At 45.0% G+C, this 24,245-nt stretch overlaps 1 protein-coding gene across 1 annotated transcript in view; it reads right to left on the reverse strand.

Moving 5' to 3' along the window:
• Positions 1–24,245, reverse strand: part of ADAMTS16 (ADAM metallopeptidase with thrombospondin type 1 motif 16) — a 176,810-nt gene that overhangs the window by 47,960 nt on the left and 104,605 nt on the right. Inside the window, exon 20 of the mRNA XM_061129511.1 lies at positions 22,436–22,574. Within this exon, the coding sequence (XP_060985494.1) occupies positions 22,436–22,574 (139 nt within the window). The remainder of the gene's footprint in view (positions 1–22,435; positions 22,575–24,245) is intronic.

Below are 24,245 nucleotides of genomic sequence, written 5' to 3' on the forward strand. Positions count from 1 at the left end.
AAGACGGAGGCGTGATTAGAGGGTTTGCAGCCCAACCCCGGACCTCTGGAGAGAGGAGATGGGCTGGAGATTTAGTTCAATTACCAATACCCAATGATTTAATAATCCTGTCTGTGTAATAAAATCTCTATGGAAACCTATAAATAATAGGATTCAGAAAGCTTCCAGGATAATCTCTCTCTCAACTGCTTCAGTTGTGTCTGACTCTTTGCAACCCCATGGGCTGTAGCCCACCAGGCTTCTCTGTCCATGACATTCTCCAGTCAAGAACACTGGAGTGGGTTGCCGTAAACTCCAGCATCTCATCCTCTGTTGCCGCCTTCTCCTCCTGCCCTCAGTCTTTCCCAGCATCAGAGTCTACTCGGTGAGTCACTTCCTTGCATCAGGTGGCCAAAGTATTGCAGCTGCTGTTTCAGCATCAGTCCTTTCAATGAATATTCAGGGTTGATTTCCTTTAGGATTGACTGGTTTGATCTCCTTGCAGTCAAGGGACTCTCAAGAGTCTTCCTCAGCACCACAGTTCAAAAGCATCAATTCTTCAATGCTCAGCCTACTTTATGGTCCAACTCTCACATCTGTACATAACTACTGGAGAAACCGTAGCTTTGACTTAGATGGACCTTTGTTGGCAAAGTGATGTCTCTGCTTTTAAATACACTCTCTAGGTTTGACATAGCTTTCCTTCCAAGAAGCAAGCATCTTTTAATTTCATGGTTATAGTCACCATCCGCAGTGATTTTGGAGCTGAAGAAAATAAAATCTGTCACTGTTTCCACTTTTTCTCCATCTATTTGCCATGAGTTGACAGGAAGAGATGCTATGATCTTCCTTTTCTGAATGTTAAGTTTTAAGCCAGATTTTTCGCTCCTTTTTTCACCCTTATCAAGAGGCTCTTTAGTTCCTCTTCACTTTTGGCCATTTAAGTGGTACCATCTGCATATCTGAGGTTATTGATTTTTCTCCCGGCAATCTCGATTCTAGCTTGTGATTCATCCAGTCTGCCATTTCGCATGATGTACTCTCCATGTAAGTTAAATAAATGGGGTGACAATATACAACCTTGACATACTCCTTTCCCTATTTTGAACCAGTCCTTTATTCCACGTCCTTTGTTCCATGTTGCTTCTTGATCGGCAGACAGGTTTCTCAAGAGACAGGTAAGGTGATTGGATACTTTTATCTCTTTCAGAATTTTCCACAGTTTGTTGTGATCCACACAGTCAAAGACTTTAGCATAGTTGATGAAGCAGATGTTTTTCTGGAGGTTCCCCTGCCTTTTCTAAATCCAGCTTGTACATCTGGAAGTTCTCAGTTCACATACTGCTGAAGTCTAGCTTGAAGGATTTTGAGCATAACCTTACTAACATGTGAAATGAGCACAATTTTATGGCAGTTTGAACATTCTTTGGCACTTCCCTTCTCTGGTATTGGACTGAAAGCTGATCTTTTCCAGTCCTGTTATTACTACTGAGTTTTCCAAATTTGCTGGCATTTTGAGTGCAGTACTTCAGCTGCATCATCTCTAAGGATTTGAAATAGCTCAGCTGGAATTCTATCACCTCCATTAGCTTTATTTGTAACAATGCTTCATAAGGCCCCCTTGACTTCACACTCCAGGATGTCTGGGTCTAGGTAAGTGACCATACCATCATGGTTATCTGGGTCATTAAGACCTTTTTTGTATAGTTTTTCTGTGTATTCTTCCCATCTCTTCTTAATCTCTTCTGTTTATGTTATTTTTAAGACCTCCTCAGACAACCACTTTGCCTTCTTGCATTTCTTTTTATGTGAAGCTAGTGACAAAGTGTGCCTGAGATGTATAAACGCTCTGTGTGTTTGCTTACTTGCTCAGTTGTGTCCGACTCTTTGCAACCGAATGGACTGTAGCCCGTCAAGCTCCTTTGTCCATGGGGATTTTCCAGGCAAGAATACTGGAGTGGGTTGCCATATCTTCCTCCAGGGGAACTTCCCAACCCAGAGATCGAACCCAGGTCTCCCGCATTGCAGGTGGATTCTTTACCGTCTGAGCCACCAGGGAAGCCCAAACATACTGGAGTGGGTAGCCTATCCCTTCTCCAGGGGATCTTCCCGACCCAGGAATCCAACTGGGGCCTCCTGCACTACAGATGGTGGACTCTTTACCACTTAGATCAAATTTCCAGAGGACAGAGAGTGCAGGCTGCATGGATTAATTTACTCCCACACTTGTTAAGTGGTTTTTCAGCGACTGACCGATTTAATTAAATTCAGTAACTTCTGACATCCCAGTCACCTCTCCTTGTCCAGGTGTTCCAAATCTGCTGATTCAACCAATTAACAGATGGAAAAAACCTGGGGGAAATATTCCAGAAAGTTCTAAAAAAAGAAACCTGCATTTGCCATGTGCCAGCACCTATTTATATAACATTTCCCTTGTATTTACAATTATTTGTGTATCATTTTGGGCTTCCCTGGTGGCTCAGAAGATAAAGAATCCACCTGCAATGCATGAGACCCTGGTTCAATCCCTGGGTCAGGAAGATCCCGTCAGGGAGGGCCTGGCAACCCACTCCAGTGTTCTTGCCTGGAGAATCCCAAGGACAGTGGAGCCTGGCGGGCTACCGTCCATGGGGTCACAAAGGGTCAGACACCGCTAAGCGACTAACACTTTCACGTTCACACACATAGCATTTACATTACATTAGGTATTATAAGTAATCTAGAGATGATTTTTAAAGTATTTTGGGAGGGGATGTGCACTGTTTATTTGCAAACACTACTCTATTTTATTGATATATTTGGTATCTGTGGAGTATCCTGGAACCAATAAGAGTGACAAGTGTAGTGAGTTAATGTGCTGTGTGCTCAGTCGCTCACTCGTGTCTGACTCTGTGACCCCGTGGACTGCAGCCTGCCACATTCCTCTGTCCATGGGATTCTCCAGGCAAGAATACTGGAATGGGTTGCCATGCCCTGCCCCAGGGGATCTTCCCAACCCAGGGATCGAATCTGGGTCTTCTGCATTGTAGGCAGATTCTTTACCACTGAGCCACCAGGGAAACCCAGTGAGTTAACAATGCTTGACAAGAAATCATCAAAATATAGCTATATAGGTATATTCCTTTTTTTTTAATTTATTTTTTTTATTGAAGGATAATTGCTTTACAGAATTTTGTTGCTTTCTATCAAATCTCAACATGAATCTATAGGTATATTTTACAGTACTTGGGAAGAACTGGCCATAATCTGGATGATTCACCCATGTATCAATGCAGAGATGAAATCTGAATCAGTATTTTATGAACCTACTTTTCCACTTGCTAACAGGGAATAAGAGACTATTAAGTCAGAAAAAAAGAAACACACATCACTCTAAAGCTGTTCTGTAGAGAATCTTGTGAACTCTCTTAAATTAAGGTAAATAATCTTAATGACAAAATTTATAGGAGGACATACTGAACAAGAGTACCATTTTTTAAAACTGTTGGAGGTCAGTTCTAGTGAGCAGAGAAGGAAAATTAAACTTTTCTCTTCAGTTACATGACCACTTAAAAGTCCATTTTTAAATTTTCTAACCAAAGTCTTCTGGCATTTTTTGTGTGACTCTACGAATAATGGCTTTGGTTTGGTTTCCAGTTTTGAGCCTGAATATGTGACATTCATGTGACATGTGACATTCTTATGCTCAAGTCTTAACAAAGAGTCAGGCCAAATGATCCTGATAAGCAGGGTACAGGCTCTCGGTCAAGCAAACAGGAAATTGCTTTGCTTTGAAACAGAAACAGAAGTGTACTGCATTAACATATTCACTTTTCCTTCTTGGTGGAGATGTTTGTCTGACTTTGGTGCCAGTCAAGTCCCCCAAGTTTTTACCTATTGATTGCATAAGAGGGAAATCTAGATCTAGTCACACTCCTGGATTATTTTGGTAACCACGTGATAGGAAAAATATAACCTAAAGGGAATTTGCTCAACACATTTCTAAGTTTGGACTTGGCCAGTTGCTTTTTTAAGCTGGTGACATTGGAGACCTCTCACTTTTCTTAGCGGGGGCATTACTGGCATTTTAGGTGAAAACATTATTTGCTGTGTAGCACGGTTGTCATGCTGTAAAATGTTTAGCATCCCTGCGTCCTGCCCACTAGATGCCAATAACAACCCACGGCAACTACCATGCCTGCACACTTGTCCTCACGCGCCCTCTACGGAGCACTGCAGCCTTTGGTTGAGAGCGTCGAGAGACCACAAGCAGACAAGGAAGAAGGTATACGCTTCGGAAGAAAGAGAGGGAAAATGTAAAGTGTTGCTTGGAAATCTTTAGTAATTTCTAGAAACAAGATCAAAACAGGAGAGTGGTCATCAGGTTCACAGCAAAATTCACTTAGGAAAAGGACAATGACAAAAATGCTATAAAACAGAATTTATGGTGTGTAGCTCAAAGTAAGATCCAGAGGGTATTTCACGGCCTTAAATACTTACACTGATAAAGATAGGTATGAATGGAAATACGTGAATCTAACACTTCATTATGGTGTTAGCAAAAAGGACAGCTCAAGGGCTTCCCTGGTGGCTCAGCTGGTAAAGAATCCGCCTGCAATGCGGGAGACCTGGGTTCAGTCCCTGGGTTGGGAAGATCCCCTGGAGAAGAGAACAGCTACCCACTCCAGTAATACGGCCTGGAGAATTCCATGGACTGTATAGTCCATAGGGTCGCAAAGAGTCGGACATGACTGAGCAACTTTCACTATTACTTTCAAGGAAGCAGAAAGAAAGAATTGATATAGATTGGAACAGAAGTCAACATATTAGAAAATGAACAGACATCAATATATACAGACAATATATACAGACAAACATGTGAAGCAGATGTCAGTATGTCAGGAAAGAGAAAACGGTGAATCCAGAAGATGATATTTTGGAGAGGAGGTTATCCTCAAGCATAACAACCTACAACTCAGCTCACCCCCCTTTTTCTCATTCTCCCCTCGATTACAGGGGCTCCATGCGGACACTGCAACCTCTACATCTCTTGTCTGTGAGGCTGTTGGACAGATCCCATCACTGAGATGCTTGAGCACATGATGTGGTCAGAGCCACAGCGTCATGTCCCTGGCAGCAGGGATCTAAAACATGTGCTCTGGCAGATGTAAAGTCTGCTGTAGTCTCCAGACATTTTTCTGGGAATCACCTACTCCAGTGCTGGCTTACCTCTAATCCTTGCCAGGAATTTCTGGAATGTTCAACACATCCCACCTCTTTAATAGCCAGAGCAACTCTGAGACCTAAATGGATCTCTCTTTGACCTTTACTTCCACAACTTTTCCAACTATTTTGTAAACATATGAAGCTTTATAGTAAATACCTTCTTAGGATACCTAGGATGGATTCTGTTTTCCTGGCTCAACTGTCACCGACATACTAACTTAATGAAAAAGCAAACAATAAGCACAAATATACAAAACAAGAAATTAGAGTAAGGAAATAGCCACAAGTAGAATAAACAACTGGAAAAGACCTTGATGATGGGAAAGATCGAGGGCAGGAGGAGAAGGGGACGACAGAGGATGAGATGGTTGGATGGCATCATTGACTCTGGGAGATAGTGAAGGACAAGGAAGCCTGGTGTGCTAAATCCATAGGGTCACAAAGAGTTGGACACAACTGAGTGACTGAGCAACAAGAAGAAAAAAAAATCAGAGTACTTTGTTCAAATATATTAAAACATTATTTAAAATCCTAAAGGAAAAAAATGGTTTTGATTAGCAAGGCTACTCTCAAAAGAGATAAATAATCTAATTAGTCTAATTACCATACATATTATTAAAAAAATCAAAGATCTAATGCCTGAAAAGGTATCAGATTCAAGTGCTTCAAAGAAATTCTACCAAATGTAGTAGATGCTAGTGCTATTTAAATCATTCCAGAGCAGACAAAATAGGAAAGATTTCCAACATTTAAAAAATTTAGTATATTTTAGGGTGCAAAGGAAAATTGTATTAATAACTCAATATTGATATATTTTCACCCTGTTCATTTAACTTATAGCAGAGCACAATTATGCTAACTGCAGGGCTGGATGAATCACAAGCTGGAATCAAGATTGCTGGGAAAAATATCAACTTAAGATATGCAGGTGATACCACTCTATTGGCAGAAAGTGAAGAGTAACTAAAGAGCCTCTTGATGATCATGAAAGAGGAGAGTGAAAAAGCTGGCTTAAAACTCAACATCCAAAAAACTAAGATCATAGCATCCAGTCCCATCACTTCATGGCAAATAGAAGGAGAAAAAGTAGAAGCAGTAACAGATTTTATTTTCTTGGGCTCCAAAATCACTGCAGCATGAAATTAAAAGATGCTTGCTCCTTGGAAGTAAAGCTATTACAAACCTTAACAGTATATTAAAAAGCAAAGACATCATTTTGCTGATGAAGTTCTATATAGTTAAAGTTATGGTTTTTCCAGCAGTCACGTACAGATGTGAAAGTTGGACCATAAAAGAAGGCTGAGCACTGAAGAATTGATGCTTTCAAATCATGGTGCTGGAGATGACTCTTGAGAGTCCTTTGGACTGCAAGGAGATCAAACCAGTCAATCCTAAAGGAAATCAACTCTTGGATATTCGTTGGAAGGACTAATGCTGAAGCTGAAGTTCCAGTACTTTGGCTACGTGATTTGAAGAGCTAACTCATTGGAAAAGACCCTGATTCTGGGGAAGACTGAGGGCAGGAGGAGAAGAGGGTGGCAGAGGATGAAATGGTTAGATGGCATCATCGACACAATAGACATGAATTTGAGAAAACTCTGGGAGATCACTGAAGACAGAGAGGAGCCTGGCATACTGCAGTCCATGGGGTTGCAAAGATTCTGACACGATTTAGCACCCGAACAACAACCCTTAGAAATACTAATGTAAAAAATACAAAATAAACCAGGACAGAATCAAGTAGTACCTTGGAGGAAAAAAGACATCAGATAATAATTCCCAGTAGGAATATAAGAACGATTTAGTGTTAGGAAAATCATTCCTAATAGTTTAGTGTTAGGAAAACTGGCTAATATATTTCACCATTTTAATGGATTAAAGAGTAAACATAAAGTTTATCAGAAATGTAATACATTTCAGCATGTGATAAATTCTGCCTCAATTTTGACAAAAATGTTTACAAAATTGACAATTGATTAATCAATATATCTGTATATTTGCATGAGTATACATGTATGCATATCTATATCTATGTATCTAGATAGACAGATGTAGGTATTTACATGTTTCTTAAGCCTAGAAACCAGCATTATGGTAAACACTATAAACATTCCCATTAAGGTTGAAGTGAAGTGAAGTTGCTCAGCCATGTCCGACTCTTTGCGAACCCGTGGACTGTAGCCCACCAGGCTCCTCCATCCATGGGATTTTCCAGGCAAGCGTACTGGAGTGGGTTGCCATTTCCTTCTCCAGAGGATCTTCCCAACCCAGGGACTGAACCTGTGTCTCCTGCATTGTAGGCAGACGCTTTAGTGTCTGAGCCACCAGGGAAGTCCAGACTATAGGCTAGGACCATTAAGGTTAGGAATAAGAAAAACACATCACCATGCAGAAGACCTGGGCTCGATGTCCAGGGAAGATCCCCTGGAGAAGGGAAAGGCTACCCCCTCCAGTATTCTGGCCTGGAGAATTCCATGGATTCTATAGTCCACGGGGTCGCAAAGAGTCGGACACGACTGAACGACTTTGATCATTATCATTGATCATATCATCATTTTAGTTAAGGCCATAAGGAGATACTGGCTCACACAATTAGATAAGATAAAATAAGGGCTATGAACATTGTCATGGGGAGAAACTTCAGGTGGTATTACTAGATATCTAGAAAACTCAAGAGAGTAGATGTGAAGGTGAGTCTGTTGACTGTTGGAGGAGGGGAGGAAAGAGCAGACTCTTGGGTACCTAGAGAAAACAAAGCGTGGACACAGACCAAACTCAGAAGCAAAGAGAAAACAATGCCTGTTGCTGAGATGGTAAGAAGTTGCTCTGATGTGAGAGCCCGTGTCACTAGTGTGAGACAGAAGAGCACAGATATTTGTATCAAAAGACCCTCATGAGTAGTGATGATGGGCAAAGACCTGAGTGCAAACCAGCCCCCCAGGGGGAGGAGATGGAGACACAGCTGCTGGGCTTGTGGACCACCTGCACATAGGAAGTCAAAGGACAGGACCAGTGACAAGAATGTGCTTATAAAGGAAGGAAGCAAATGGGCAAGATGGATGTCGGAAATCAAGAGCACAGAAAATTGGAAGGAATCAGGTGAACTGTGCTAAGGGCTTCAGGGAGGCCGGGAGGAGGGAAGGCTGTGGAAGGGCTTCTGATGTCGTGACAGGGTGGTGGTCACGGCTAGAAGCGTCTCAGATAGGAAACCATGAGGCTGTAAGGATGAGCAGCAGGGGCTCCTGGTTGGCAGTGGGGCAGGAAGTGGAGGTTATTCTCAAGGTAAGAGAGGGAAAAAGGAAAGAATGGGAGACTGATGGGAAGGCTGAGGAAATCTGAGCCCATTCAAGGGAAGATGGTGGGGCAGGGAAGAGGGACTTGAAAGGGAGAAAGGGTGCGTTTTAGTGGTAAGAAATTTGTGTGATGAGGTCACGGGTGAAAGTGGAGTATTCAGGTTGGGGAAGGGGGAACATCTCCCTGGGGCAGAAAACGCAGAAGGAATGAGTCGAGCAAAATTCTGCTGTGGTTGGTGGGAACCAGCTGACGTTTACATTGGGCTTAACCTTCCCCACACAGGGGATGGAAATCGCCCACGTGTATGTGCAGAAGCAAGCTGGCGTGGAGACATATGGAACCTATTACAGCAGGACTCCACAATGGGTCTGGCTTCCAATCTACTAGGGCAGTTAAAGCTCTACCTTTAATCTATAATCTATAAAGCTCAGCAGGGCTTGAGCTTGGTTAGCAGGCACGGCTTCCCTCCTCTTACAAAATCACCATGATTAAAAGCATATGGAGAAGGGGCTGCTAATGGTCCCCAGGCTCGCTTCCTGGGTGTGTTCCAGGAAATTTCTTGTCTTCAGTTCTCCCACCCATCCACTGTTGTTATTGTTGTTGTTCAGTCACTAAGTCGCATCTGACTCTTCGCGACCCCATGGACTGCAGCACGCCAGGCTCCTCTGTCCTCCACTTCTCCCAGAGATTGCTCAAATTAGTGTCCATTGAGTCAGTGATGCTATCTAACAGTTCCATCTTCTGTTGTCCCCTTCTCCTTTTACCTTCCATCTGTCCCAGCATCAGGGTCTTTTCCAATGAATCGGCTCTTCCCATCAGGTGGCCAAAGTATTGGAGTTTCAGCTACAGCATCAGTCCTTCCAATGAATATTCAGGGTTCATTTCCTTTAGGATGGACTGATTTGATTTCCTTGCTGTCCAAAAGACTCTCAAGAGTCTTCTCCAGCACCACAATTCAAAAGCATCAATTCTTTGGTGCTTAGCCTTCTTTATGGTCCAACTCTCACATCCGTACATGACTACTGGAAAAACCATAGCTTTGACTAGACCAACCTTTTTGTTGGCAGAGTGATGGTTTTGCTTTTTAATACACTGTCTAGTTTGTCATAGCTTTTTTTCCCATCTTTGGAAGCATCTTTTAATTTTGTGGCTGCAGTCCCAGTCCTCAGTGATTTTGGAGCCCAAGAAAATAAAATCTGTCACTGCTTCTACTTTTTCTCCCTCTATTTCCCAGGAAGTGATGGGACCAGATGCCATGATCTTAGTTTTTGGAATGTTGAGCTTCAAGTCAGCTTTTTCACCCCACTAAGCCTGTCTTAACTCATCTCTCAAGGAGCATTAAAGCATGGACCTTTGACCATCACAGTCCCTGGTGGGAAATCTTCTGACTGACATCTAAAAATTAACTGTAGTGTTCAGTGAAGTTGTTGCTCTTCTTTTAGAACCAGTTCCTCTTGGGGAAGTGGTCATCCCTTGGTATTCCTGAATACCAAGGACTCCACAGATGCCTCTGAGGGCTGCTGGGGCACCGAGCAGGGGAAATGCCCTAGCCAGTGGATTCCACGTACAGTATGTGTGTAGAGAAGTCCTCTCGGCAGACACACAACTGGAAGTGACTCCCTAAGCCAGGGGTTCTCAATGTGCTTCCCCACGAGGAGCTCTTAGTAAGCGCAGTCTGCTGGCCCATCCTTATCACTACGACTTCTGACCCAGCAGGTCTGGGGGGCGCCCAGCAGTTTGCATTTATAACAGATTCTCCAGTGATGCTGAGGATGCTGGCCTGGGGCCTACAATCCCACAGCAGCTCAGTGACTTTTGCCTGTGATTCTGCAGAAAGTGACCTTAAGCTGGGAGGCAGCCCAGTTTTGTGAGTGTGAAATCAGAATCTCTCATAATTTCTTATGTCAGATCCCATGCTACCATTCAAACTCCGCATCCACAAGTGAACACATCTGTGCGTGTGGGTGTCCATGCATATCTGAGGCAGGGCTGTCCCAGGAGAAGCCATCTTAGTCTTCTAGGAGTGAACCTTCCAGCTGTGTGGGTGTAAGTCGTGCAGTCCTGTCTGACAGTTTGTGACCCCATGGACCGTAGCCCACCAGGCTCCTCTGTCCATGGGATTCTCCAGGCAAGAATCCTGGAGTGAGTTGCCATTCCCTTCTCCAGGAGATCTTCCCAAACTGGGCTCAGACCTTGTGTCTCACATTGCAGACAGATTCTTTACCACCTGAGTCGAGTTCGGCATTTACCTGGACCTAAAGTTCTGGGTTCTTGGGGCGGGGCAGGCTACGGCCTGCAAACTGTCCAGGTCAGATGCTAAGCCTGGGCAGAGAAGGGGCAATCAGGAGCCCCACACGACAGGTTTCAGGACCAGGGGAGTAACTGGGGCACTCAGCCCAGGGCCAAGTGCTCTGCAAGCCCAGGACCACCAGTGCGGACGGGACCACGTGCTGCCTTATCGCAGCGTGTGCCGGGGCTGAGTCCACGCGGGGAGCCGAGCCCGCCCGGAAAAGGCACACTCCACCCAGGGGGCTGGGGAATCAGCCTGAGGGGCCCCAGGCCCTGCCCCCAGGCCACTGCCCCTTCCAGGCAGGAAAAGGGCCAGGCCCCACTTCGTCCACTCGCCATGGTGGCTACCAGCCTACATGCCCTGTAGCACAGAGGCACGCTGCGGGCACCTCTCCAAGTGTGCCTGTCCCGCACATGCCTGCCCACACGAGTGTGCAGAAGATGGCAGCACAATTCAAAACAGGGAGGAACGCAGTCATCACCCTTGCCTGGGGCCACAGGACTAGTGTCATTGTGGAATTTCCTCTGGCTTTAAGAGTTTAGTAACCCAAACAGTGCAATTTCTTAAGCAAAGCTGTAACACTAATGGAAGAGAAGAGAAGCTGACATTTACTTGGCTGATGGAGTGTGAGAGCTTTACAGGTTTTTCTCTCCTCTAATCCTTAAAGGAGCCCTATGTGGTTGACTACATGATTATCCTACTTTATAGATGGGCTCACTAGCGTGTAAAAGGCTTAAGGAGCTCACAAGGTCACGTGTCTTAAAGGGCCAGGACTCGATCTCTGGCAGTCTGGCCAAACCCCTTGCTGCATCTTCCAGCCTCAGTGTGATGGGCCCCTGCTGGCCTGGTCTTTCTATCCAATGTGATAGGTACACGTGGCAACTGTAACCTCTTGTTTGATTTTTGCTTGAGAAGGAAGGAGATTTATAACAGTTTCTAACTTCAGAACCCGTCACACACTGGAGGGCAATTTCTTACACTCTGTTTCACGGGGAGCGGAGTATAAGGCTGGAAGTAATGAAGTCTGATTTCTAAGCCACCCACTTTCAGGCGCGCTCCCTCTTTCACGCACAGCAGCAGGAGTACGAGAAGCATAAGGAGGCCCTGGGGACGCCGCCATGGAGGGGAGGTGGCCGGCTGACCCTGCCTCATCATTTCCATCTGTGCCCTCGAGTGTTTATAAATCAAAAAGTGGTCGAGGTCTTGCATTCATCCTCCAACAAAGCAATGCTCGGTGCCTAGGCTGTGTGGACTCTGAACACACAGCAGCTGATAACACACAGAAAACATCACCAACCGACCACCACCCCAGACCGCTCCATCACCATCACTACCACAGAGACACGTAGCGGCAAGTGCACACGTCAGGTGTCATCGAGCCGTGAAGACAAAACATCTGGGCGTGGAGGCTGAGGGTGGCTTTGGGGTGGCAGGGACCGTGGCCTGGCCTGCTTCCTGAGCGCCTCCTAGAGCTGATCATTGGTGAGCAGAGCAAAGCCCGCCAGAGGTGCAGAGAAGCTACAAAAGCCCTTCCTCAGACCCAAGGGACGTTCAATGCATCTCTTACAAAACTGAAACCAGTGCAATAGAAGAAATCAAAACCAAAGATAAAAACATCCTGTCATCGGTCAACACGAGAGTGTGTTGGAATCATGAGATGTGAGGACGCATCATACAAATTCTTTCCTCTGCGGGACACTTTTCCACGTCCATGCAGAGATCAGCCTGGGAGCCTACAGAAAAAATAATAATCCTTTCAGTCCCACTACAGTCATTCACCTCTATTCCTGCATTTTCAAGAGAACCATACCCAACGTCTCTGCGTGTTCACCAAGATTAAGTCAGATGGAGAGTAAGGCAGGCCGCTGGTCGGCTCTCAGACGGAGGAACTCAGGCAGGCTGTCAGCCAGCACTCTTGCCACCCAAGGGCTTCTCAGGCTGCAGGCACTCCCGCTTCATGCGGACAGACACAGGTGAATGGATGAAACATTACCTGCCAGGTGCTTACGGGACGGGCCTGCTGCTGCTGCTAAGTCACTTCAGTCGTGTCCGACTCTGTGCGACCCCATAGACGGCAGCCCACCTGGCTCCCCAGTCCCTGGGATTCTCCAGGCAAGAACACTGGAGTGGGTTGCCATTTCCTTCTCGAATGCATCAAAGTGAAAAGTGAAAGTGAAGTCGCTCAGTCGTATCTGACTCTTTGCGACCCCATGGACTGCAGCCTGCCAGGCTCCTCCATCCATGGGATTTTCCAGGCAAGAGTACTGCAGTGGGGTGCCATTGCCTTCTCCAATGGGATGGGCCAGTGATGCCCAAATCCTAGACTATTAAAATGGAAATAGCAAGGTTCAGCTACCTTCCACATTCTCTTAATTGAACTCATGTCCTTAGGGACACTCAGGCGTCAGAGAGCAGACGGCACACACCAGCACCCACATCCCGGGGTGAAGAGCATCACGGCAGGTCCTGACAGATGGGAGGTAGTTGCTTATGGATATGTGTGCTCAGTCGCTTCAGTCGCGTCCAGCTCTCTGTGGCCCCAAGGAGCGTAGCCCAGCAGGCTCCTCTGTCCATGGGATTTCTCCAGCAAGAATCCTGGAGTAGGTTGCTGTTTCCTCCTCCAGGGGGATCTTCCCAACCCAGGGATCGAACCCTCGCCGCCTGTGTCTCGGGCACTGCCAGGCAGATTCTTTACCACTGAGCCCCCTGGAAAGCCCTGGATATGAGGATAGGAAAACACTCCTGACTCGGGATCTCTGGTCGAGTCAGAGCATTTGAGTTGATCTGAGATTTTCATAGGGATTCAGCCTGAGAACATTCTGCTTTATCCCACATGAAAATGCTCAGGAATCTAAAAGTCCAGCCACGCACCAAGGGATGCTGAATTATTTTTTTTTCCTTGGGATGCTGAATTCTGGAGGTCAAATATGCTTGTGTGTGGTAGGGATGCTCGAGGTTCTAACGTAAAATTAATTTTCCATATAAACAAAATAGATGTCAAGGTGAATTTAAATGTTTCCTTTGTTTTCAAGCATCTAAATATCCAGGGAAAATAAAAATGTAGACAGCCATATGCCCAATGGTATTTAGGGTTTATGGGTTCTATTTCTACACTAGGTTTTAGATAATTACGTTTTCAGATGAGTTTCACGTGGCATGAGGTCTCATCAGTCACCTGGCTGAATGTTTACAGAGACTCAGGTCTCATTTTTCCGACCGAGGGCACAGCTGTAAAGCAATTTCTCAACTGTACTTATAATCTCTCAACCATTTGTCAGAAAGAAAAATCTGCAAGTCCACAGGAATGTTAGAATCAAGCTGGCCAACCTTCTAAAATGATCCATATTAATAGATAAGAGAGAAGCAGAGTTAAAATTCAAAGAATAAATAAAAAAAGACAGAATAATCCTTTAACTGGGAAAAACCCAAAGCTGAACCCTGGCCATGGAAGGTGGTGAGTTTAATGAGCAAAGTGATGACGCTCTATCTTAATCTTTTTACAGAAACCAGCTCTGGCCAGCTCTCTGGAAATCATTTTAGAATCTTCATACTTTGCCAAAGTATCTGGAAGAAGAGTGTTCAGTCTTAAAGACGGTGATTATATCAAAGAATCCCTAAGTTTTCAGTCATTCTAATGACAGAATGATTTCCAGCTGTTCCCAAAAGTCTTAGCCTTCTTTCACAAAAGGCAAGGAAGCCAATCCTGTAAGCAAAACTACCCAGGAAACTGGAAGATATTCCACAAACAAAGCATGTGCTTTCACGAGAAGCATGCATCAAGTCTAGGGCAAGCGCTCGATACCGTATGGACATGTGGTGTCTGTGTGCAGAACCTTGAAGGCGGAAGAGGGTTGGTAACTCCAGGAAAGCAGAGTAGGTGAACTCCTGGGAGCTGACCTCAGAGTCTAAGTTATTCCCGTGTGTGCCTGAGTGGCAGCTTTCCCGGCATGATCACACCAGGCTTATGGCACCCGATTGGGCACCCGAGCTTGGAGGATGGCGATGACTGCCATTTATGGATGGCCCGTGACATCCTCGTGTCTGTTCTGATTGACAAGAAACTGGCCCAATATCTGAGTTCCCTGATAGCACTGGCCGGTCCAACATGACAGCAGGACACGCCGCTCATCTTGTTGTTGGCGGGCATTCCCCGTCTTTAAGGTTCCAAGTTTGGCTACCTGAGATGTGGGCAGCAGGGCTTGAAATCCACACAAGTGCGCACGTGCGCGCACACACACACACACACACACACACACACCCATGGCAGTAGGATGGAGGGAGGCAGTCATGACCGCCTGACCACCAAGGGCGTGTGTGAGGGACTAGACCTTGGACAGGTCCCAGTGCCCCAGAGGAGGGGGCTTTGCAGGACTGGGAGACTCTGAGAAAGGGAAGAATTCCTGCTTCTTGGGATGAGCTGGGCTTCTTCATCTTACCCTGCACCTTTGAGGGTGCTCCAAGAGATGGATGGGGTGGACATCACACACAGCCCCTGAGGACACAGGTCCTTGTCCAGAGATGAATGTTGTGTTCCTCTCCTCTGCTTTTTTGGTGGGTAAGAGCACTAAATGGAGGATGCACTTTGCAACTTCTCAGGGTCTCAGGTAAAGACACAGAAGTGGTTTCATCAATTTGGCTCAAAGGTGACCCAACACAGGGAGGAAAAAGCCAGAATCATTTCAGTTGATCTCTGGGACCTAGAAGGCAAGCTCAAGCCTTTAAAGTTTAAAAAAGTAAAAAGGATGTTTACTTTAAGACTCAAAGCATGTAAGGATGTTCTAAATGCATGGATGGGGAAGATCTAATTTGAAGTAGTTCCTGTGAAAAAGATGATTTTTAGCCAGTTAGAGGAAGAATATGAACGGTTGATATTCAAAAGCTGTCCCAGGTCTCCACCTCTGACTACTACAGAAGCTCAAAATGCAGCAAACCCAGCACTCTCTGTGCCAGGCTCCTGGGACTCTGAGCTCTCATGCACCCCTGCACATGACAGCTTGTAGTCTTGCAGGTTACACATGTGGATATGCAGACTGCATGTTTTTGGGGACAGGGCCAGTCCACATGATTCCTCTTTACAGACTCAGAACTCGGTGTGGTGTTTTACACAGTTAAGAAAGAACAAAAATGCCCCATACCATAGAGGTTCAGTTCAGTTCAGTCATTCAGTCGTGTCTGACTCTTTGTGACCCCATGGACTGTAGCACGCCAGGCTTCCCTGTCCATCGCCAACTCCTGGAGCTTGCTCAAACTCCTGTCCATAGAGTCATCAGACTATTTCATCCTCTCTTGTCCCCTTCTCCTCCTGCCTTCAATCTTTCCCAGCATCAGGGTCTTTTCCAATGAGTCAGTTCTTTGCATCAGGTACCTTATAGAGGTACCATGTTTCAATTAGCCATATTGCTAGTAAGTCACTCAATACTTTTTAAGTAAAGTAACAACTACATTATAGGGCTTCCCTGGTGACTCATATGTAAAGAATCTGCCTGCCAATGCAGGAGACATCAGTTCGATCCCTGTTCTGGGAAGATCCCCTGGAGAAAGAAATGGCAACCCACTCCAGGATTTTTGCCTGGGAAATCCCCATGGACAAAAGAGCCCAGTGGGCTATAGTCCATGGGGTCACACAAGAGTTGGACATGACTTAGCAACTGAACAAGAAAAATCACACTGGTGCTTCATCATCCAGTTCAGAGACAGAGAAGAGCAAGCAAAGGTCTCTACTTTTTCCCCACTTGATGTAAAAAAGTTTGAGGTTCAGACTGATACTCAAAAACATTTGCTGACTGGACAGTGAATGGATAAATGAATGAATGGTTTCATATCAACAAAACAAAGGCAAGGTTCCCAATACGTAATTTTATTCTATTTTCTAAACCTCATAACTAAAATTAAATTTTAAGCCCTAGAAATATCTGCAGATGATGATGAGAACATTGTTGGAAAAGTGTGAGAGAGCTTGATTTACAAGTCAGTCTTAGGATTTGTCTGAGGAACGCTAACTGTAAATCAGAGGAGTTATTCCCATTTGAAAAAATGATCATCCCCAGATACTGCATGATACATATCAGAGAGATTAAATGTAACTATAAGCCGAGCTGCAGTCCATGGGGTCACAAAGAGTCAGACACGACTCAGTGACTGAACTGATAAGCCAAATGTGAATAAGCCTTTTCATGTGAAAGTAAAGCAGTGGTTTGAAGTTCATTACTGTTTGAAATACACTGAGCTAACGCAATCACCGAGGTTGATTTTTAAAAACCGCAGCATATATAACTGTGAGGAATAGCTGATGCCCTTACACTGTAAACAAGAGTGTGGTGAAGCCATTCCTGTGTCTGAAAGTCCCTGTCTTAGAGTCACACATAATCGGCTAACCTGCATCCTCCCCTCAAACACTCTCGGCTTAGCATCACCCCCTCATCGGTGCCCCAGTGAGAGTCCGGCCAAGGCACTTTACTAAGCAGGATTACTGAAATAAAATCCCATGGTTATGTCACAAAAGTGAGTGGAAAGGGAAAAAAAAATGAGCAGAGGACGCTGTCAGAAAAGATGGGAGGCACGGCCTGCCTTGTGCCTGCCAGGAAATCTCGCTTTCTAAAGAGAAATGGCCCATGAGAACAGGTCAGGGATGGGACCGTCCTTTCTTTACAGAGGCCAGGTGATGTTTCCAGAATGAAACCAGGGCTGGGGGCTTTCCCGGGGGTCTCCTCCCTGTTCACTCGTTCACTGGCTGTTTCCCCAGCTTATAGATGTTAAAGTCACAGGAAGAAAACTCAGTGAAGCATGCTTCAGGAGTTTCCAATCTAGGTTACGAAGAGGCCGAGGCAAGTGGGAATCTTCAAAATGTAAAATACGATGCCGATAAAACAAAACCTAGACCTGAACCTGATCTGGCTGCCTCCAGGTGGGGTCTTTCTGTTTTTAAGCCCTGCTGAGGAAGGAAATCAGTCCTGAAGATTCATTGGAAGGACTGATGCTAAAGCTGAAACTCCAATACTTTGGCCACCTGCTGCGAAGAACTGACTCACTGGAAAAGACCCTGATGCTGGGAAAGATTGAAGGCAGGAGGAGAAGGGGACGACAGAGGACGAGATGGTTGGATGGCATCACCAACTCAATGGATATGAGTTTGGGTAAACTCCGGGAGTTGGTGATGGACAGGGAGGCCTGACCTGCCGCAGTCCATGGGGTCGCAAAGAGGCGGACACAACTGAAGCGACTGAACTGAATTAACTGAGGGTTTCCACAAGACCAGGCAAATGACAGGACACGGCAGGTGCCCAGTTAACTACAATGTGTGTTTCTTTTTTTTATCTTGTTTGTACAGAAAATAGGATAATCCTGGGGGATGCAAGAGAGGAAAGAGTGGGAGAAGGGAAGGTGAAGTTGTGGTCCTCTCCTTTCAGGAAAATATGGGAGGGTCCACTTCAAGGCAATAGGATTTCATCAGTGACATTTCCTTAAAACCACCTACTTATGCTCTATTAATCTATGACAAAACAGGCAAGAGAAAAAATGATTTCTTCAATAAGTGGTTCTGGGAAAACTGGACAGCTACAGTTTTCCAAGGTAAGAGAATGAAATTAGAACATTTTCTAACACGTATACAAACATAAAGTCAAAATGGACTAAAGACCTAAATGTAAGACCAGATACTACAAAACTCCTAGAATAAAACATAGGCAGGACAACCTTTGACATAAATTGCACCAATATTTTCTGGATCTGTTTCCTAGAGTAATGCAAATAAAAATAAAAATTAACAAATTGGACCTAATTAAACTTAAAAGCTTCTGCAGCAAAGCAAACCCTAACTAAAACGAAACGACAGCCTATAGTATGGGAGAAAATATCTGGAAACAAAGCAGCCAATAAGGGATTAATTTCCAAAATGTACAAACAGCTCATACAGCATAATGTCAAAGAAACAAACAACCCAATCAAAAGGTGGGGAGAAGATCTAAACAGACACTTTTCCAGAGAAGATATACAGATGACCCAAAAGTACATGAAAAGATGCTCAATACTGCTAGTTACTAGAGAAATGCAAATCAAAACTACAATGAGGTATTACCTCATACTGGTCAAAATGGCCATCATCAGAAAGTCTACAAAAAATAATGCTGGAGAGGGTGTGGGAATATAAATTGGTGCAGCTACTATGGAGAACAGCATGGAGATTCCTTAAAAAAACTAAAAGTAGAGTTACACAAGATCCCACTCCTGGGCATACCCAGATAAAACTAATTCAAGAAGATACATGCACCCCATTGTCCATAGCAGCACTGTTTACAACAGTCAAGACACCGAGGCGACCTAAGGTGAATGGATAAAGATGCGGTATCTTGACACAATGGAATATTACTCAGCCATAAAAAGAATGAAATAATGGCATTTGCAGCTACAGGGATGAACCTAGGGGTGATATACTAAGTCAGTCAGAAAGAGAAAGACCAATACCATATGGTATCAGTTACATGTGGCATCTAAAATAAACATTACAAATGAACTTATTTACAAAACAGAAAGAGACTCACAGACATAGAAAACAAACTTGCCACTACCAGGGAGGGAAGTGGAGGAGAGAAAAGTTAGGAGTTTGGGGTTAACAGACACACACACTATACATAAGATAGATAATCAACAGGTAAAGTCAAAATAGCACAGCATATGCAATTATAAATACATGCACATTATTCAGATGCATACATGTTATTCATATATAATATAAAACACTGAATCACTTCACTGTCCACCTGAAACCAACACAAAATCGCAAATTAACTACACTTCAATTAAAAAAAAATTTAAGATGCTCTTGATTAGGCCCTGAGTCTTGGGAGCTGCACGGCCTTGACATTTCCATCGGAAAACTGTATAGAAGAGCCGAATCCTACACAGGTGATGATAAAGGATGGGGGTTCCACATCCCTCCCAGCTGTTGAATTGAGAAACCTTGATTTCCCATGAATTCTCCATTGAAGTTAAAAATAAACACCCACTCACTGACTCGATAACACAATTCTTTAGGCAAATCATTAGGGGATGGGTTTTGGGTTGATTTCCTCTAGAAACCTCAATGTGAGAATTATTCCTTAGGTGTACTTTGGCGATATGCACGTGTACTGAGCATCTGCTGGAGTGTTTCAGGCTACTGAGACGGGCCACGTGGTCGGAGCTGAGGAAACCCAGCATCCTCTGCATGCCTGGCTCTCCCAGGGAAGACACGGAGAGAAGCGCTAATGAAACACACTCAGGGACCTGCCGTCCTTACAGATGCTGCCACGTGACTCGCTGCACTGTTTTTGCCACATGAAAATCTACAAGGACACATCTGAAAATTGTCCTTACACAAATAGAAGGCTTTGTGGTTTATTATTGTAATCAAACACTGTTAGATAATCCTAAGTAGGAACAGATAAAATCAAATGCATCCAATAGGGAGCAGAGAGTCGCAGGGGATGGCTGTAAGATCAGAAGAGAAAGGGAAGGGGAATAAATGGGATTAGAGAGTAATAGCCAAACCACACATGGGATGCCCATGAGTATGGCCTGTTTTGCTTTATTTCCAGAATGGAGTAAAATGACAGCTGGTGTGGGTCCCTCAGCAGAGTAGGACACCCCACATTTTCTCTGGTTGCCTTTAGGGTCATTTGCTGCTAGCCTGCATTACAGAAAGGGATTCTATTTTACCTTAGAAAGCTCCTAAACATCGGAATTTAAATAGGATTTGAACACTATTTTTAATGAGAAGAATAAATACATATTGAGTACATGGTGTTAACTTTTCAGACTGTTATTTTTTAATTGTTCAATTTTCCTGTGTTTCCTTCCACTCATTGATTTAAAGCAATTATTAAGAAGACATGAGTTCACCTTTTTCCTTATTAATTCATTATATTCTTACTTTATAAAATTCTCATTTGTGTCCTATTATACTTAAATATATGGGCTTTCCTTGTAGCTCAGCTGGTAAAGAATCTGCTGGCAATGCAGGAGACCCCAGTTCAATTCCTGGGTCGGGAAGATCTGCTGGAGAAGGGATAGGCTACCCACTCCAGCATTCTTGGACTTCCCTGGTGGCTCAGACGGTAAAGAATCAGAAAGAGATGCAATGTGGGAGATCTGGGTTTGATCCCTGGGTTGGGAAGATTCCCTGGAAGAGGGCATGGCAACCCACTGCAATATTCTTGCCTGGAAAAGTCCACGGACAGGGGAACCTAGTGGGCTACAATCCACGGGGCCATAAAGAGCTGGACATGACCGCACACAGCACATACTTAAATTTATAGTACTGTCTAGATTAACCTCTTAATTATTAAAACCTGGAATGTACAAAGCTGAAAGCCACTTGTCCATATGGAAACATGTCTGTTTTTCAACATCAGGTAGAACTTATATTTTGTTTCTAAAATTTGTAAGTATTTATTCTCCACCCTTTCCTAGATAGCACAAAGTGGCTCTAGCTAAAAATATCTCTCCAGTGAACTAGCTTCTTCAACTTAGTCAGGGATGAAAATTCTTAAGGTATTAAGATGACAAACTCATCTACTGTCAAATGAAATTCTTCTTTTTGACATGTTGTTTCTTGTCATTTTTACTGAATCTTTCATGCAATTCTTATAATTTCTTAGTGAATTTAAGCATATGACTTTATAGCAAATTTCTTTCCAATAAAATGTTTGAACAAGACCATTTGATAAAGGGCTTCCCTCGTAGCTCAGTAAGTAAAGAATCTGCCTGCAATGCAGGAGATCCAAGCTCGATCTCTGGGTTGGGAAGATCCCCTGGGGATGGAAATGGCAACCCACGCTGGTATTCTTTCCTAGAGAATCCCATGCTCAGGGAAGCCTGACAGGCTACCGTCCATGGGGTCACAAGAGTTGGACATAACTTAGCAATGACACCACCACCATTTAATAAAAAAATTCTCACTCCATATCACTCATTTCCACAAAGGTTTCTATTTCTCATCATCAACAAGAAATATATAATAATTTGAATGGCTTTTGTCTGGATGATCTCAAATAACAAAATTACCTTTTAAAAAATCTTATACTAGACAAAAAGCAGAATCTAATTCACTAAACTTTAAAGGCACACGTGGACACAGCTGAATTAGAAAAGGGAGCCCAAGTTCTCAAGGGACACCTGGGACCACTGCTCAGACACTCTGCCTCTGGAAGAGTTAAGGAGCCCTTGGCTCCTCATCAGCGCAAGATGAGGGCCGGTATAGCATGATGAGGGCCAGGGCATGTGATGGGGACCAGCGTGTGGGATGGGAACCAGGGTGTGTGACGGGGACCAGGACTAGGGCATGTGATGTGGACCAGGGTGTGTGATGGGGACCAGGGCATGTGATAGGGACCAGGACCAGGGCATGTGATGAGGACCAGGGCGTGTGATAGGAATCAGGACCAGGGCATGTGATGGGGACCAGGGCATGCGACGGGGACCAGGGTGTGTGACAGGGACCAGGGCATGTGATGGGAACCCAGGTGTGTGATGGGGACCAGGGCGTGTGATGGGGACCAGGGTGTGTGATGAGGACCAGGGCGTGTGATGAGGACCAGGGCTAGGTGTTGAAGACCATAGCAGTGTGTCATGGCCCGAAGATGCCTGGCACCTCTGTGCCCATCACCAGGTCAACGGTGGGATGTGACTTACCTCCTCCACAGGAGACAGAGCACTCGGAGCGAATGGTCGCCCACGTGTAGCTGGGCTGGGCTCCAAGCTTCTTCTCAACCCCCAACCTTGGCATGGAGTATTCCCAGGCAATGCCTGGGTTCCTTCCCTGAAACAGAAGCTACAAAATAAGAAAGGGAAAGAGAAAATGAGTGATAGCAGGACCAATATAGAGTAGGTAACTTGGGATTCCCTGGTGACTCAATTGGTGAAGAATCTGACTGCAATGTGGGAGACCTGGGTGCGATCCCTGGGCTGGGAAGACCCCCTGGAGGAGGGCATGGCAACACACTCCAGTATTCTTGCTTGGAGAACCCCCATGGACAGAGGAGCCTGGTGGGCTGCTGTCCATGGGGTCACAGAGAGTCAGACATGACTGAGGGACTAAGCACAGCACAGAACCAACATATAGAAGGTAACTTTTTTTAAGCTCCTGAAACATTAGTTATGTCAATAAAAAGATGATTGTAATATTAAACTAGACTCAAATGCATTTATAATACATCTATATCTATAAAAATATACAGACATTTGATTCTTTTGCTGTATGCAGTATTCCCTGCATAGTCTTTGCCACCTAACAAAGGCATCTGATTGTTTCCCTGGGTGTTTCTTGGCGAGCAAGCCTCAGCCATCCTCCCCAACTGAGCAAATCAGAAAGTGATACCTAAAAAGCACCTTCACGGTTCCTAGTGAGTTTCAAACAACCAACAATTGAGTGCATCTCATCTCTGCAGGATGGACGCTAACTCTGAGTCCTTCCTCCGGTGACGGGATGCAGAAATCTTCTGCCTACTGCCATGTCCTGTGTGGGCCCAGGAGGAAAGATGCCCTCTCAAGCTGGGCACACCTGTGAGCCACGCTTAGCCACGGATTCGCACTTGAACTCTTCACCTCCCAGCTGGAAACCTGACCATATGGACAATTACTTTTTCTTCTTAAAGATATCTGATTCCTTGATCTCGACGACAGGCTTTTTTTTTTGGGGGGGGGGGGTGGTGTGGGGAAACCTCACAATTAGCCTGTTACTAGAAATCCCATTTCTGAAGCCTTCACTGCTTCTTAATGGGAGGGTACAGTTGGATGAAGTCACTGGACCTTCCCTGACTCCCCAACAACAGCTCAAGTCTAGTTGGGGAAGATGCTGTAGGACAGGGATAAGCCCTGGACAGGTGGCCGCACTGCAGGCCTTAGATCTGCTCTTCCACCTGACATCCTGAATTAGGAGATGGGTTCCCAGTAAGCCTCGATCACTTTCAACCCTGACCTGAATGTTAAAGCTAAAAGGGGCTTTCCAGGTAAAGAACCTGCCTGCCAATGCAGGAGATGAGGTTCAATCCCTGGGTCAGGAAGATCCCCAGGAGGAGGAAATGGCAACCCACTCCAGTACTCTTGCCTGGGAAATCCCATGCACAGAAAGCCTGGTGGGCTACAGTCCGTGGGGTCCCAAAATGAGTCAGACACGACTGAGCACACATGCGCATTAAAGCTAAAAGCCTCAGATGGTGGGAGAGAAATAACCAAGGCAGGAATCCAGGGTGAACACGTCTATAAAGGGGAGGCAGGAGCAGTCCCAGGTCGAGAGGGGAGACGGAGGTGGGACGTGTGGAGATGAGGCATCTCTCAGGAGGATGCAAGGATGGTGGGATGGAGCTGCTAGGCCCATGCTGCAGGTGGGGGGCACCTGGGGGGTTCACAGCTGCACGCACAGGTGTGGGCTGAGGGGGCAACTTGTGAACCACGTTTTTCCTTTAAATGTGCACAGAAACGTAAAAACGTACGAAATTAGCGT

The sequence above is a fragment of the Dama dama genome, chromosome 25 (assembly GCF_033118175.1).
Source record: "Dama dama isolate Ldn47 chromosome 25, ASM3311817v1, whole genome shotgun sequence".
Taxonomy (NCBI): Eukaryota; Metazoa; Chordata; class Mammalia; order Artiodactyla; family Cervidae; genus Dama; species Dama dama.